This window comes from Sinocyclocheilus grahami, unplaced genomic scaffold (genome assembly GCF_001515645.1).
Source record: "Sinocyclocheilus grahami isolate Dianchi unplaced genomic scaffold, SAMN03320097.WGS_v1.1 scaffold198.1, whole genome shotgun sequence".
NCBI classification, from domain to species: domain Eukaryota; kingdom Metazoa; phylum Chordata; class Actinopteri; order Cypriniformes; family Cyprinidae; genus Sinocyclocheilus; species Sinocyclocheilus grahami.
This window is the reverse complement of record NW_015505377.1, coordinates 1,387,219-1,399,632: the sequence shown is the minus strand read 5'-3', so window position 1 is coordinate 1,399,632 and position 12,414 is coordinate 1,387,219. Positions and strand designations below refer to the sequence as shown.

General features: G+C 43.3%; 1 protein-coding gene across 1 annotated transcript; it reads left to right on the top strand.

The window, feature by feature from the left end:
• The first annotated feature begins 6 nt into the window (after positions 1 to 6).
• LOC107595217 (uncharacterized) lies at positions 7 to 12,414 on the top strand. Its single transcript, XM_016285561.1, has 9 exons — positions 7 to 310; positions 3,015 to 3,373; positions 3,815 to 3,885; positions 4,009 to 5,573; positions 5,742 to 5,784; positions 6,351 to 6,411; positions 8,995 to 9,384; positions 10,501 to 10,683; positions 11,311 to 12,414. Exons 1-9 carry the CDS (start codon positions 61 to 63, stop codon positions 12,412 to 12,414), a joined length of 4,026 nt encoding a protein of 1,341 aa, XP_016141047.1. The 5' UTR covers positions 7 to 60.

The window sequence follows — 12,414 nt, the reverse complement described above, 5'->3', positions numbered from 1 at the left end:
GTCTCTGCTGTTGTACTTTCTAGAGTGGTGGTACCAGAGGTGGTACTTTCTGTTGCCGTAATGTCCATTGTGGTGCTGTCTGTTGTTATTGTGGTCTCTGCTGTTGTACTTTCTAGAGTGGTGGTACCAGAGGTGGTACTTTCTGTTGCCGTAATGTCCATTGTGGTGCTGTCTGTTGTTATTGTGGTCTCTGCTGTTGTACTTTCTAGAGTGGTGGTACCAGAGGTGGTACTTTCTGTTGCCGTAATGTCCATTGTGGTGCTGTCTGTTGTTATTGTGGTCTCTGCTGTTGTACTTTCTAGAGTGGTGGTACCAGAGGTGGTACTTTCTGTTGTTGTTATGTCCGTTGTTGTGCTTTCTGTTGTTGTGGTCTCCGTGGTAATACTTTCTGGAGTTGTGGTATCAGTGGTTGCACTTTCTGTTGTGGTGGTCTCCATTGTGGTGCTTTCTGTTGATGTGGTCTCTGTGGTAGTACTTTCTGGAGTTGTGGTGCCAGTGGTTGCACTTTCTGTTGTGGTGGTCTCCATTGTGGTGCTTTCTGTTGATGTGGTCTCTGTGGTAGTACTTTCTGGAGTTGTGGTGCCAGTGGTTGCACTTTCTGTTGTGGTGGTCTCCATTGTGGTGCTTTCTGTTGATGTGGTCTCTGTGGTAGTACTTTCTGGAGTTGTGGTGCCAGTGGTTGCACTTTCTGTTGTGGTGGTCTCCATTGTGGTGCTTTCTGTTGATGTGGTCTCTGTGGTAGTACTTTCTGGAGTTGTGGTGCCAGTGGTTGCACTTTCTGTTGTGGTGGTCTCCATTGTGGTGCTTTCTGTTGATGTGGTCTCTGTGGTAGTACTTTCTGGAGTTGTGGTGCCAGTGGTTGCACTTTCTGTTGTGGTGGTCTCCATTGTGGTGCTTTCTGTTGATGTGGTCTCTGTGGTAGTACTTTCTGGAGTTGTGGTGCCAGTGGTTGCACTTTCTGTTGTGGTGGTCTCCATTGTGGTGCTTTCTGTTGATGTGGTCTCTGTGGTAGTACTTTCTGGAGTTGTGGTGCCAGTGGTTGCACTTTCTGTTGTGGTGGTCTCCATTGTGGTGCTTTCTGTTGATGTGGTCTCTGTGGTAGTACTTTCTGGAGTTGTGGTGCCAGTGGTTGCACTTTCTGTTGTGGTGGTCTCCATTGTGGTGCTTTCTGTTGATGTGGTCTCTGTGGTAGTACTTTCTGGAGTTGTGGTGCCAGTGGTTGCACTTTCTGTTGTGGTGGTCTCCATTGTGGTGCTTTCTGTTGATGTGGTCTCTGTGGTAGTACTTTCTGGAGTTGTGGTGCCAGTGGTTGCACTTTCTGTTGTGGTGGTCTCCATTGTGGTGCTTTCTGTTGATGTGGTCTCTGTGGTAGTACTTTCTGGAGTTGTGGTGCTAGTGGTTGTACTGTCTTTTGTGGTTCTCTCCATTGTGGTGCTTTCTGGAGTTGTGATGCTTTCTGTTATTAAAAAATAGTAAAACATTTACCAAACTTTGTTTAGCACTTTTAATACATAAAATGCAGCTCATAGTGCTTAACAACAATTTAAAAACTACAAACAAAAAAATAAAACTTGCCACATTGAGAATGCAACTTCACTCAATAATTAAAACTGATATCAGAATTCTAAATTAATATTTTAAAAAGACTTGTCTTGACTTGTTTTTTTTTTTAATATGAAAGAGTGAAGCCTTTCTAATTTAAATTGGTTGACAGTTCCACATTTCGGGGGTTTAGTGGCTAAAAGGATCACCACAGAGTCACTTAGGATTTATTGTATAGTTTGCCAAATGATCATCACTAGAAGATCTGAAACTTTGATTTGGAACACATTAACATAACAATAAATTCTTTGCTGAACTGGCAACCAATGTAATTGTATTAAAACCATTAATATGGTCTCTCATTCTCAATTTAATTAGTATTTTGACGGCTGAATTTTGTAGCTTAGGTATAAGACAGTGTACAAAGCATTAAAGTAATCAAGAGGATAAAAAATAATCAATAAAATGTTTGTCGCTTGATTAATGTGAGATTTAAACTAAAATCGTAGTCCATAATTATACCTAGGTTCTTTACTTCTATCTTCTATCTTTCAGGAACAGCACATAGTTCTTAATATTTCATTGATACATAGTCACCTATTTTAATAAATTATTACCTTTCTCCCAATGTACGTCTTGAACGAATTTAGAATATTACCAGAGAGACCCATTTCTAGTCTGTTAAGCGAAATTAAATAATCAAGTGTCAAAAGATGCATTTAAGTCTAAAAGGATTAAGACTGATGCATTGCTCATATTGGTATTTCATCGCAAACTAAATTACTTTACCTATTTAAGAAAATAAATGTTAGAAATTGGTCTGAGAATATTACAGACAAAACAATGCAGATTTTCCCCATTAAGTTTCAGCTTCACAACTGTACATTTTAAAGCATTGGAGAAACTTCCTGCCATTTAAACAACATACTTTAGGTCTAGGGTCAAGTTAGTAATATCACTGGGAAACAGTTTGCAAAAGATTATTTATATTAGCTCTAAATGAACACTTCCATTTTTATGCTGTAGATATATATTCTTGATCTTCTATAGAAATGTTATCAGTATTATGTACAGAAGACTTAATTTATTATTATTAGTAGTAGTAGTAGTAGTAGTAGTACTATTATCATTATTATTATTATTATTAAATAGCAAAATCTTCACATTTAAAGCATTAAAGCATTGGAGAAACTTCCTGCCATTTAAACAACATACTTTAGGTCTAGGGTCAAGTTAGTAATATCACTGGGAAACAGTTTGCAAAAGATTATTTATATTAGCTCTAAATGAACACTTCCATTTTTATGCTGTAGATATATATTCTTGATCTTCTATAGAAATGTTATCAGTATTATGTACAGAAGACTTAATTTATTATTATTAGTAGTAGTAGTAGTAGTAGTAGTACTATTATCATTATTATTATTATTATTAAATAGCAAAATCTTCACATTTTAAAGCATTAAAAAATTTAATGGTGGTGGTACTTTCTGATGTTGTAGCATCTGTTGTTGTGGTTTCCACTGTTGTACTTTCTGGAGTTGTGGTACCGATGGTAGTGCTTTCTGTTGTTGTACTACCCATCGTGGTGCTTTCTGTTGTTGTTGTACTTTCTGTTGTTGTGGATTCAGTTGTGCTTTCTATAGGTGTAGTATCTGTTGTGATGCTTTCAGTTGTTGTTGAAGTTTCTGCTGTTGTACTTTCTGAAGTTGCGGTACCGGTGGTGGTGCTTTCTGTTGTTGTAGTATCCGTTGTGATGCTTTCTGTTGTTGTGGTCTCTGTGGTAGTACTTTCTGGAGTTGTGGTGCCAGTGGTTGTACTTTCTGTTGTGGTGCTTTCTGGAGTCATTGTGCTGTCTGTTGTTGTAGTGTCTATTGTTGTGCTGTCTATTGTTGTGGTGCTTTCTACTGTTGTGGTCTCTGTTGTGCTTTCTGTAGTTGTAGTATCTGTTGTGATGCTTTCTGTTGTTGTAGTGTCTGCTGTTGTACTTTCTGGAGTTATTTTAACGGTGGTGGTACTTTCTGATGCCGTAGTGTCTGTTGTTGTGGTTTCCACTGTTGTACTTTCTGGAGTTGTGGTACCAATGATAGTGGTTTCTGTTGGTGATGTACTTTCTGTTGCTGCGGGTTCAGTTGTGCTTTCTGTTGTTGTAGTATCTGTTGTGGTACTTTCTGTTGTCGTAATGTCCGTTGTGGTGCTTTCTGTTGTTGTGGTCTCCATGGTAGTACTTTCTGGAGTTGTCAGAAAGCCAATGGTTGTACTTTCTTTTGTGGTGGTCTCCATTGTGGTGCTTTCTGGAGTCGTGGTACTTTCTGTTGTTGTAGTGTCCATTGTGGTGCTGTCGGTTGTTGTGGTCTCTTTTGTTGTACTTTCTGTTATTGTTGTACTTTCTTTAGTTGTGGTTTCAGTTGTTCTTTCTTTAGTAATAGTATCTGTTGTTGGGCTTTCTGTTGTTGTAGTGTCTGTTGTTGTACTTTCTGGAGCTGTGGTAACGGTGGTGGTACTTTCTGATGTTGTAGTGTCTGTTGTTGTGGTTTCTACTGTTGTACTTTCTGGAGTTGTGGTGCCAATGGTAGTGGTTTCTGTTGTTGATGTACTTTCTGTTGTCGTGGATTCAGTTGTGCTTTCTGTAGTTGTAGTATCTGTTGTGGTGGTTTCTGTTGTTGTACTTTCTGTTGTTGTAGTGTCTGCTGTTGTACTTTCTATAGTTGTGGTACCGATGTTGGTGCTTTCTGTTGTTTTAGTATCCATTGTGGTGCTTTCTGTTGTTGTAATTTCTAGAGCTGCGGCACCGGTGGTACTTTCTGATGTTGTAATGTCTGTTGTTGTGGTTTCCACTCTTGTACTTTCTGGAGTTGTTGTACTGATTGTGATACTTTCTGTTGTTGTCCTACCTTCTGTTGTTGTGGTCTCAATTGTGCTTTCTGGTATTGTGGTGCTAGTGGTGGGTATTTCTGATGTTGTGGTCTGTGTGGTAGTACTTTCTGAAATGGTGGTGCCTTCTGTTGTTGTGATCTCTGTTGCGGTGCCAGTAGTGGTACTTTCTATCGTTGTGGTCTCTGTTGTTGTCCCGGGGGTGGTACTTTCTATTGTTGGGGTCTCTGTTGTTGTACTTTCTGGAGTAGTGGTGCCAGTGGTTGTACTTTCTGTTGTTATGGTGTCTGTTGTGGTGCTCTCTGTAGTTGTGGTTTCCATTGTTGTACTTTCTGAAGTTGTAACGCCGGGGGTGGTACTTTCTGTTGTTTTGGTCTCTGCTGTTGTACTTTCTGAAGTGGTGGTGCCTTCTGTTGTTGCAGTACCAGTGGTGGTACTTTCTACCGTTGTGGTCTCTGTTGTTGTACTTTCTGGACTAGTGGTGCCAGTGGTTGTACTTTCTAACTCTGTTGTGCTTTCTGGAGTTGTTGAACCAGTGGTGGTGCTTTCTGTTGGTATGGTGTCTGTAGTGGTGCCTGTAATGGTACTTTCTATTGTTGTGGTCTTGGTTGTTGTGCTTTCTGGTGTTGTGGTACCTGTAGTGGTGCTTTCTGTTGTTGTAGTGTCTGTTGTGGTGCTCTCTGTAGTTGTGGTTTCCATTGTTGTACTTTCTGAAGTTGTAACACCAGGGGTGGTACTTTCTGTCGTAGTGCTTTCTGTTTTTGTGGTCTCTGTTGTACTTTCTGAAGTGGTGGTGCCTTCTGTTGTTGTGGTACCAGTGGTGGTACTTTCTACCGTTGTGGTCTCTGTTGTTGTCTCGGGGGTGGTACTTTTTGTTGTTGTGGTCTCGGTTGTTGTGCTTTCTGGTGTTGTGGTACCTGTAGTGGTGCTTTCAGTTGTTATAGTGTCTCTTGTGGTGCTTTCTGTAGTTGTGGTTTCCATTGTTGTACTTTCTGAAGTTGTAATACCAGGGGTGGTACTTTCTGTTGTAGTGCTTTCTGTTGTTGTACTTTCTGGAGTAGTGGTGCCAGTGGTTGTACTTTCTAACACTGTTGTGCTTTTTGGAGTTGTAGAACCAGTGGTGGTGCTTTCTGTTGTTATGTTGTCTGTTGTGGTGCCTGTGGTGGTACTTTCTGTTGTTGTGGTCTCTGTTGTTGTACTTTCTGAAGTGGTGGTGCCATCTGTTGTTGCGGTACCAGTGGTTGTACTTTCTACCGTTGTGGTCTCTGTTGTTGTACTTTCTGAAGTGGTGGTGCCATCTGTTGTTGCGGTACCAGTGGTTGTACTCTCTACCGTTGTGGTCTCTGTTGTTGTACTTTCTGGAGTTGTTGAACCAGTGGTGGTGCTTTCTGTTGGTATGGTGTCTGTTGTGATGCCTATGGTGGTACTTTCTATTGTTGTGGTCTCAGTTGTTGTGCTTTCGTACTTTCTAACACGGTTGTGCTTTCTGGAGTTGTAGAAGCAGTGGTGGTGCTTTCTGTTGTTATTGTGTCTGTTGTGGTGCCTGTGGTGATACTTTCTATTGTTGTGGTCTCAGCTGTTGTGCTTTCTGGTATTGTGGTACCTGTGGTGGTGCTTTCTGTTGTTGTAGTGTCGGTTGTGGTACTTTCTGTTGTAGATCTTTCTGTTGTTGTACTTTCTGTAGTGGTGGTTCCAGTGGTTGCACTTTCTGTCGTTGTGGTTCTTTCTGGAGTTGTGGTACTGGTGGTGGTGCTTTCTGTTGTGGTCTCTGCGGTAATACTTTCTGTAGTGGTGGTGCCTTCTGTTGTTGTGATCTCAGTTATGGTGGTACTTTCTATTGTTGTGGTCTCAGTTGTTATCCGCGGCTTGGTACTTTCTGTTGTTGTGGTCTCTGTTGTTGTACTTTCTGAATTGGTGGTGCCTTCTATTGTTGTGGTACCAGTGGTGGTACTTTCTGTTGCTGTGGTCTCCATTGTTGTACTTTCTGGAGTAGTGGTGCCAGTAGTTGGACTTTCTAACTCTGTTGTGCTTTCTGGAGTTGTAAAACCAGTGGTGGTGCTTTGTGTTGTTATGGGGTCTGTTGTGGTGCCTGTGGTGGTGCCTGAGGTGGTACTTTCCATTGTTGTGGTCTCAGTTGTTGTGCTTTCTGGTGTTGTGGTACCTGTGGTGGTGCTTACTGTTGTTGCAGTGTCTGTTGTGCTGCTTTCTGTAGTTGTTGTTTCCATCTTTGTACTTTCTGAAGTTGTAATGCCAGGGGTGGTATTTTCCGTTGTAGTGCTTTCTGTTGTTGTACTTTCTGAAGTGGTGGTGCCTTCTGTTGTTGCGGTACCAGTAGTTGTACTTTCTACTGTTGTGGTCTCTGTTGTTGTCCCGGGGGTGGTACTTTCTGTTGTTGTGGTCTCTGTTCTTGTACTTTCTGGAGTAGTGGTGCCAGTAGTTGTACTTTCTAACTCTGTTGTGCTTTCTGGAGTTGTAGAACCAGTGGTGGTGCTTTCTGTTGTTATGGTGTCTGTTGTGGTGCCTGTGGTGGTACTTTCTATTGTTGTGGTTTCAGTTGTACTTTCTGGTGTTGTGGTACCTGTAGTGATGCTTTCTGATGTTGTAGTGTCTGATGTGGTGCTTTCTGTAGTTGTGGTTTCCATTGTTGTACTTCCTGAAGTTGTAATAACAGGGGTGGTACTTTCTGTTGAAGTGCTTTCTGTTGTGGTACTTTCTGAAGTGGTGGAGCCAGTGGTTATACTCTCTGTCATTATGGTGCTTTCAGTTGTTGTGGTCTCTGTGGTAGTACTATCTGTAGTGGTGGTGCCTTCTGTTGTTGTGATCTCAGTTGTGGTGGTACTTTCTATTGTTGTGGTCATGGTTGTTGTCCCGGGGGTGGTACTTTCTCTTGTTGTGGTCTCTGTTATTGTACTTTCTGGAGTAGTGGTGCCAGTGGTTGTACTTTCTAACAGTGTTGTGCTCTCTGGAATTGTAGAACCAGTGGTGGTGCTTTCTGTTGTTATTGTGTCTGTTGTGGTGCCTGTGGTGATACTTTCTATTGTTGTGGTCTCAGCTGTTGTGCTTTCTGGTATTGTGGTACCTGTGGTGGTGCTTTCTGTTGTTGTAGTGTCGGTTGTGGTACTTTCTGTTGTAGATCTTTCTGTTGTTGTACTTTCTGTAGTGGTGGTTCCAGTGATTGCACTTTCTGTCATTGTGGTTCTTTCTGGAGTTGTGGTACTGGTGGTGGTGCTTTCTGTTGTGGTCTCTGCGGTAATACTTTCTGTAGTGGTGGTGCCTTCTGTTGTTGTGATCTCAGTTATGGTGGTACTTTCTATTGTTGTGGTCTCAGTTGTTGTCCGCGGCTTGGTACTTTCTGTTGTTGTGGTCTCTGTTGTTGTACTTCCTGGAGTAGTGGTGCCAGTGGTTGTACTTTCTAACACTGTTGTGCTTTCTGGAGTTGTAGAATCAGTGGTGGTGCTTTCTGCTGTTATGGTCTCTGTTGTGGTGCTTTCTATTGGTGTGGTCTCAGTTGTTGTACTTTCTGGTGCTGAGTTACCTGTGGTGGTGCTTTCTGTTGTTGTAGTGTCTGTTGTGGTGCTTTTTGTAGTTGTTGCTTCCATTGTTGTACTTTCTGTCATTGAGGTGCTTTCTGGAGTTGTGGTACCAATGGCTGTGCTTTCTATTGTTGTGGTCTCTGTGGTAGTACTGTCTGGAGTGGTGGTCCCTTCTGTTGTCGTGATCTCTGTTGTGGTGCCAGTGGTGGTACTTTCTATCGTTGTGGTCTCGGTTGTTGCCCCGGGGGTGGTATTTTCTGTTGTTGTGGTCTCTGTTGTTGTACTTTCTGGAGTATTGGTGCCAGTGGTTGTACTTTCTAACACTGTTCTGCTTTCTGGAGTTGTAGAACCAGTGATGGTGGTTTCTGTTTTTAGGATATCTGTTATGGGGCCTGTGGTGGTATTTTCTATTGGTGTGGTCTCGGTTGTTGTGCTTTCTGGTGTTGTGGTACCTGTAGTGGTGCTTTCTGTGGTTGTAGTGTCTGGTGTGGTGGTTTCTGTAGTTTTGGATTCTATTGTTGGACTTTCTGAAGTTGTAATACCAGTTGTGGTACTTTCTGTTGTTGTACTTTCTGTCATTGTGGTGCTTTCTGAAGTTGTGATACTGGTGGTAGTGCTTTCTGTTGTTGTGGTCTCTGTGGTAGTATTTTCTGTAGTGGTGGTTCCTTCTGTTCTTGTGCTCTCAGTTGTGGTAGTACTTTCTATTGTTGTGGTCTCTGTTGTTGTACTTTCTGGAGTAGTGGTGCCAGTGGTTGTACTTTCTAACACTGTTGTGATTTCTGGAGTTGTAGAACCAGTGGTGGTGCTTTCTGTTGTTATGGTCTCTGTTGTGGTGCCTGTGGTGGTGCTTTCTATTGTTGTGGTCTCAGTTGTTGTGCTTTCTGGTGTTGTGGTACCTTTGGTGGTGCTTTCTGTTGTTATAGTGCCTGTTGTGGTGCTTTCTGGAGTTGTGGTATCGTCTGTATTTGTGGTTTCCATTGTTGTACTTTCTGAAGTTGTAATTCCAGGGGTGGTGCTTTCTGTTGTTGTGGTCTCTCTTGTGTAGGTGCCACTGGTTGTACTTTCTGTCATTGCGGTGCTTTCTGTTGTTGTGGTCTCTATAGTACTACTTTCTGTAGTGGTGGTGTCTTCTGTTGTTGTGATCTCAGTTGTGGTGGCATTTTCTGTTGTTGTGGTCTGCTTTGTTGTACTTTCTGGAGGGGTGGAGCCAGTGGTTGTTCTTTCTGTTGTTGTGGTCTCTGTTGTTGTACTTTCTGAAGTGGTGGTGCCAGTGGTTGTACGTTCTGTCATTGTGGTGCTTTCGGGTGTTGTGGTACCAGTGGTGGTGCTTTCTGTTGTTGTGATCTCCATTGCTGTACTTTCTGGGGTGGTGGTGCCAGTGGTAGTACTTTCTGTAGTGGCGGTGCCTTCTGTTGTTGTGATCTCAGTTGTGGTGGTACTTTCTGTTGTTGTGGTTTCCGTTGTATTGCCGGGGGTGGTACTTTCTTTTGTGGTGGTCTGTGTTGTTGTTGTTTCTGAAGCGGTTGTGCCTGTGGTTGTATTTTCTAACATTGTGGTGCTTTCAGGAGTTGTGATAGCAATGGTGGTGCTTTCTGTTTTTGTGGTCTCCGTTGTTGTACTTTCTGGAGTGGTAGTGCCAGTGGTTGTAATTTCTATCATTGTGGTGCTTTCTAGAGTTATGGTACCAATGGTGGTACTTTCTGTTATTGTGGTCTTTGTGGTAGTACTTTCTGGATTGGTAGTGCCTTCTGTTGTAGTGATCTCTGTTGTGGTTCCATTGGTGGTACCTTCTATTGTTATGGCCTTGGTTGGTGTGCCGGTGGTAGTACTTTCTGTTGTTGTGGTTTCCATTGTTGCACTCTCTGTAGTGGTGGTACCAGTGGTTGTACTTTCTGTCATTGTGGGGCTTTCTGGAGTTGTGGTACCGGTGATGGTGCTTTCTGTTGTTGTGGTCTCTGTGGTAGTACTTTCCGGAGTGGTAGCTCCTTCTGTTGTTGTGATCTCAGTTGTGGTGACTGTGGTGGTACTTTCTGTTGTTGTGGTCTCGGTTGTTGTCCCGGGGGTGGTACTTTCTCTTGTTGTGGTCTCTGGTGTTGTTCTTTCTGAAGTTGTTGTGCCAGCAGTTGTACTTTCTGTCATTGTGGTGCTTTCTGGAGTTGTGGTATCGGCCGTGGTTCTTTCTGTTGTTGTGGTCTCTGTGGTAGTACTTTTTGGAGTGGTGGTGCCTTCTGTTGGTGTGATCACAGTTGTGGTGACTGTGGTGGTACTTTCTGTTGTTGTGGTCTCCGTTATTGTACTTTCTGGGGTGGTGGTGCCAGTGTTTGTACTTTCTATCATTGTGGTGTTTTCTGGAGTTGTGGTACTGGTGGTGGTGCTTTCTTTTGTAGTAATCTCTGCTTTGGTGACTGTGGTGGTACTTTCTATTGTTGCTGCCTCGGTTGTTGTCCCGGGGGTGGTACGTTCTGTTGTTGTACTCTCTGAAGTTGTTGTGCCAACAGTTGTACTTTCTGTCATTGGGGTGCTTTCTGGAGTTGTGGTATCGGCCGTGGTGCTTTCTGTTGTTGTGGTCTCTGTGGTAGTACTTTCTGAAGTCGTTGTGCCAGCAGTTGTACTTTCTGTCATTGTGGTGCTTTCTGGAGTTGTGGTATCGACCGTGGTGCTTTCTGTTGTTGTGGGCTCTGTGGTAGTACTTTCTGGAGTGGTGGTGCCTTCTGTTGGTGTGATCACAGTTGTGGTGACTGTGGTGGTACTTTCTGTTGTTGTGGTCTCGGTTGTTGTCCCGGGGGTGGTACTTTCTATTGTTGTGGTCTCTGGTGTTGTACTTTCTGAAGTTGTTGTGCCAGCAGTTGTACTCTTTGCCATTGTGGAGCTTTCTGGAGTTGTGGTATCGATCGTGGGGCTTTCTGTTCGTGTGGTCTCTGTAGTAGTACTTTCTGGGCTAGTGGTGCCTTCTGTTGTTGTGATCTCATTTTTGGTGCTTGTGGTGGTGCTCTCTGTTGCTGTGGTCTCTGTTGTTATACTTTCTGGAGTGGTGGTGACAGCGGTTGAACTTTCTGTCATTGTGGTGCTTTCTGGAGTTGTGGTACTGGTGGTGGTGCTTTTTGTTGTTGTGGTCTCTTTGATAGTACTATCTGGGGTAGTGGGGCCTTCTCTTGTTGTGATCTCAGTTGTGGTGCTTGTGTTGGTACTTTCTGTTGTTGTGGAGTCTGTTGTAAATTCTGGAGTAGTGGTGCCAATGGTTGTGCCAGTGGTCTCTGTGGTAGTACTTTCTGGCTTGGTGGTATCATCTGTTGTTGTGATATCAGTGTTGGTGCCTGTGGTGGTACTTTCTATTCTTGTGGTCTCAGTTGTTGTGCCGTAGGTGGTACTTTCTGTTGTTGTGGTCTCAGTTGTACTCTCTAGAGTGTTTGTGCCACTGGTTGTGCCGGTAGTTGTACTCTTTGTCATTGCGGTGTTTTCTGGAGCTGTGGTACTGGTGGTGGTGCTTTCTGTTGTGGTTCCAGTGGTGGTACCTTCTATTGTTATGGCCTCGGTTGTTGTGCCGGTGATGGTACTTTCTCTTGTTGTGGTTTCCGTTGTTTTACTTTCTGTAGTGGTGGTACCAGTTGTTGTACTTTCTGTCATTGTAGGGCTTTCTGGAGTTGTGGTACCGGTAGTGGTGCTTTTTGTTGTTGTGGTCTCTGCGGTAGTACTTTCCGGAGTGGTGGTTCCTTCTGTTGATGTGATCTCAGTTGTGGTGGTACTTTCTGTTGTTGTGGTCTTGGTTGTTATCTCAGGGGTGGTACTTTCTTTTGTTGTGGTCTCTGGTGTTGTACTTTCTGAAGTTGTTGTGCCAGCAGTTGTACTTTCTGTCATTGTGGTGCTTTTTGGAGTTGTGGTATCGATCGTGGTGCTTTCTGTTGTTGTGGTCTCTGTGGTAGTACTGTCTGGAGTGGTGGTCCCTTCTGTTGTTGTGATTTCAGCTGTGGTGCCTGTGGTGGTACTTTTTATTCTTGTGGTCTCAGTCGTTGTGCCGAGGCTGGTGTTTTCTGTTGTTGTGGTTTCCATTGTTGTGCCTGCAGTGGTACTTTCTATTTCTGTGGTCTTAGTTGTTATGCTTTCTGGTGTTGTGGTCTCTGTTGTTGTAATTTTTGAAGTTGTAGTACGAGGGGTTTCTGTTGTTGTGGTCTCGGTTGTTGTGCTTTCTTGTGTGGTGGTGATGCTTGTTGTTGTGGTCTCTGAGGCAATACTTTCTGCAGTAGTGGCACCATTGGTCTTACTTTCTGCCATTGTGGTCTCTGTTGTTGCACTGACTGGAGTTGTGGGGATAGTAGTGGTGCTTTCTGATGTTGTGGTTTCTGTGGTAGTACTTCCTGGAGTGGTCATGCCAGAGGTTGTACTTTCTCTGTTGGTAGTGCTGTCTGTTGTTGTGATATCGGTTGTGGTGCCTGTGGTAGTACTTTCTGTTGTTATGGTGCCAGTATAG

What these genes read in the sequence shown, in the direction of transcription:
- LOC107595217 (XM_016285561.1), top strand. Translation starts at nt 61, where the DNA reads ATGTCCATTGTGGTGCTGTCTGTTGTTATTGTGGTCTCTGCTGTTGTA. An exon ending in GTGTCCATTGTGGTGCTGTC is followed by an intron (nt 3,886 to 4,008) that starts GGTTGTTGTGGT and finishes TGTAGTGTCTGT; the next exon opens with TGTTGTACTTTCTGGAGCTG. An exon ending in TATGTTGTCTGTTGTGGTGC is followed by an intron (nt 5,574 to 5,741) that starts CTGTGGTGGTAC and finishes CAGTGGTTGTAC; the next exon opens with TCTCTACCGTTGTGGTCTCT.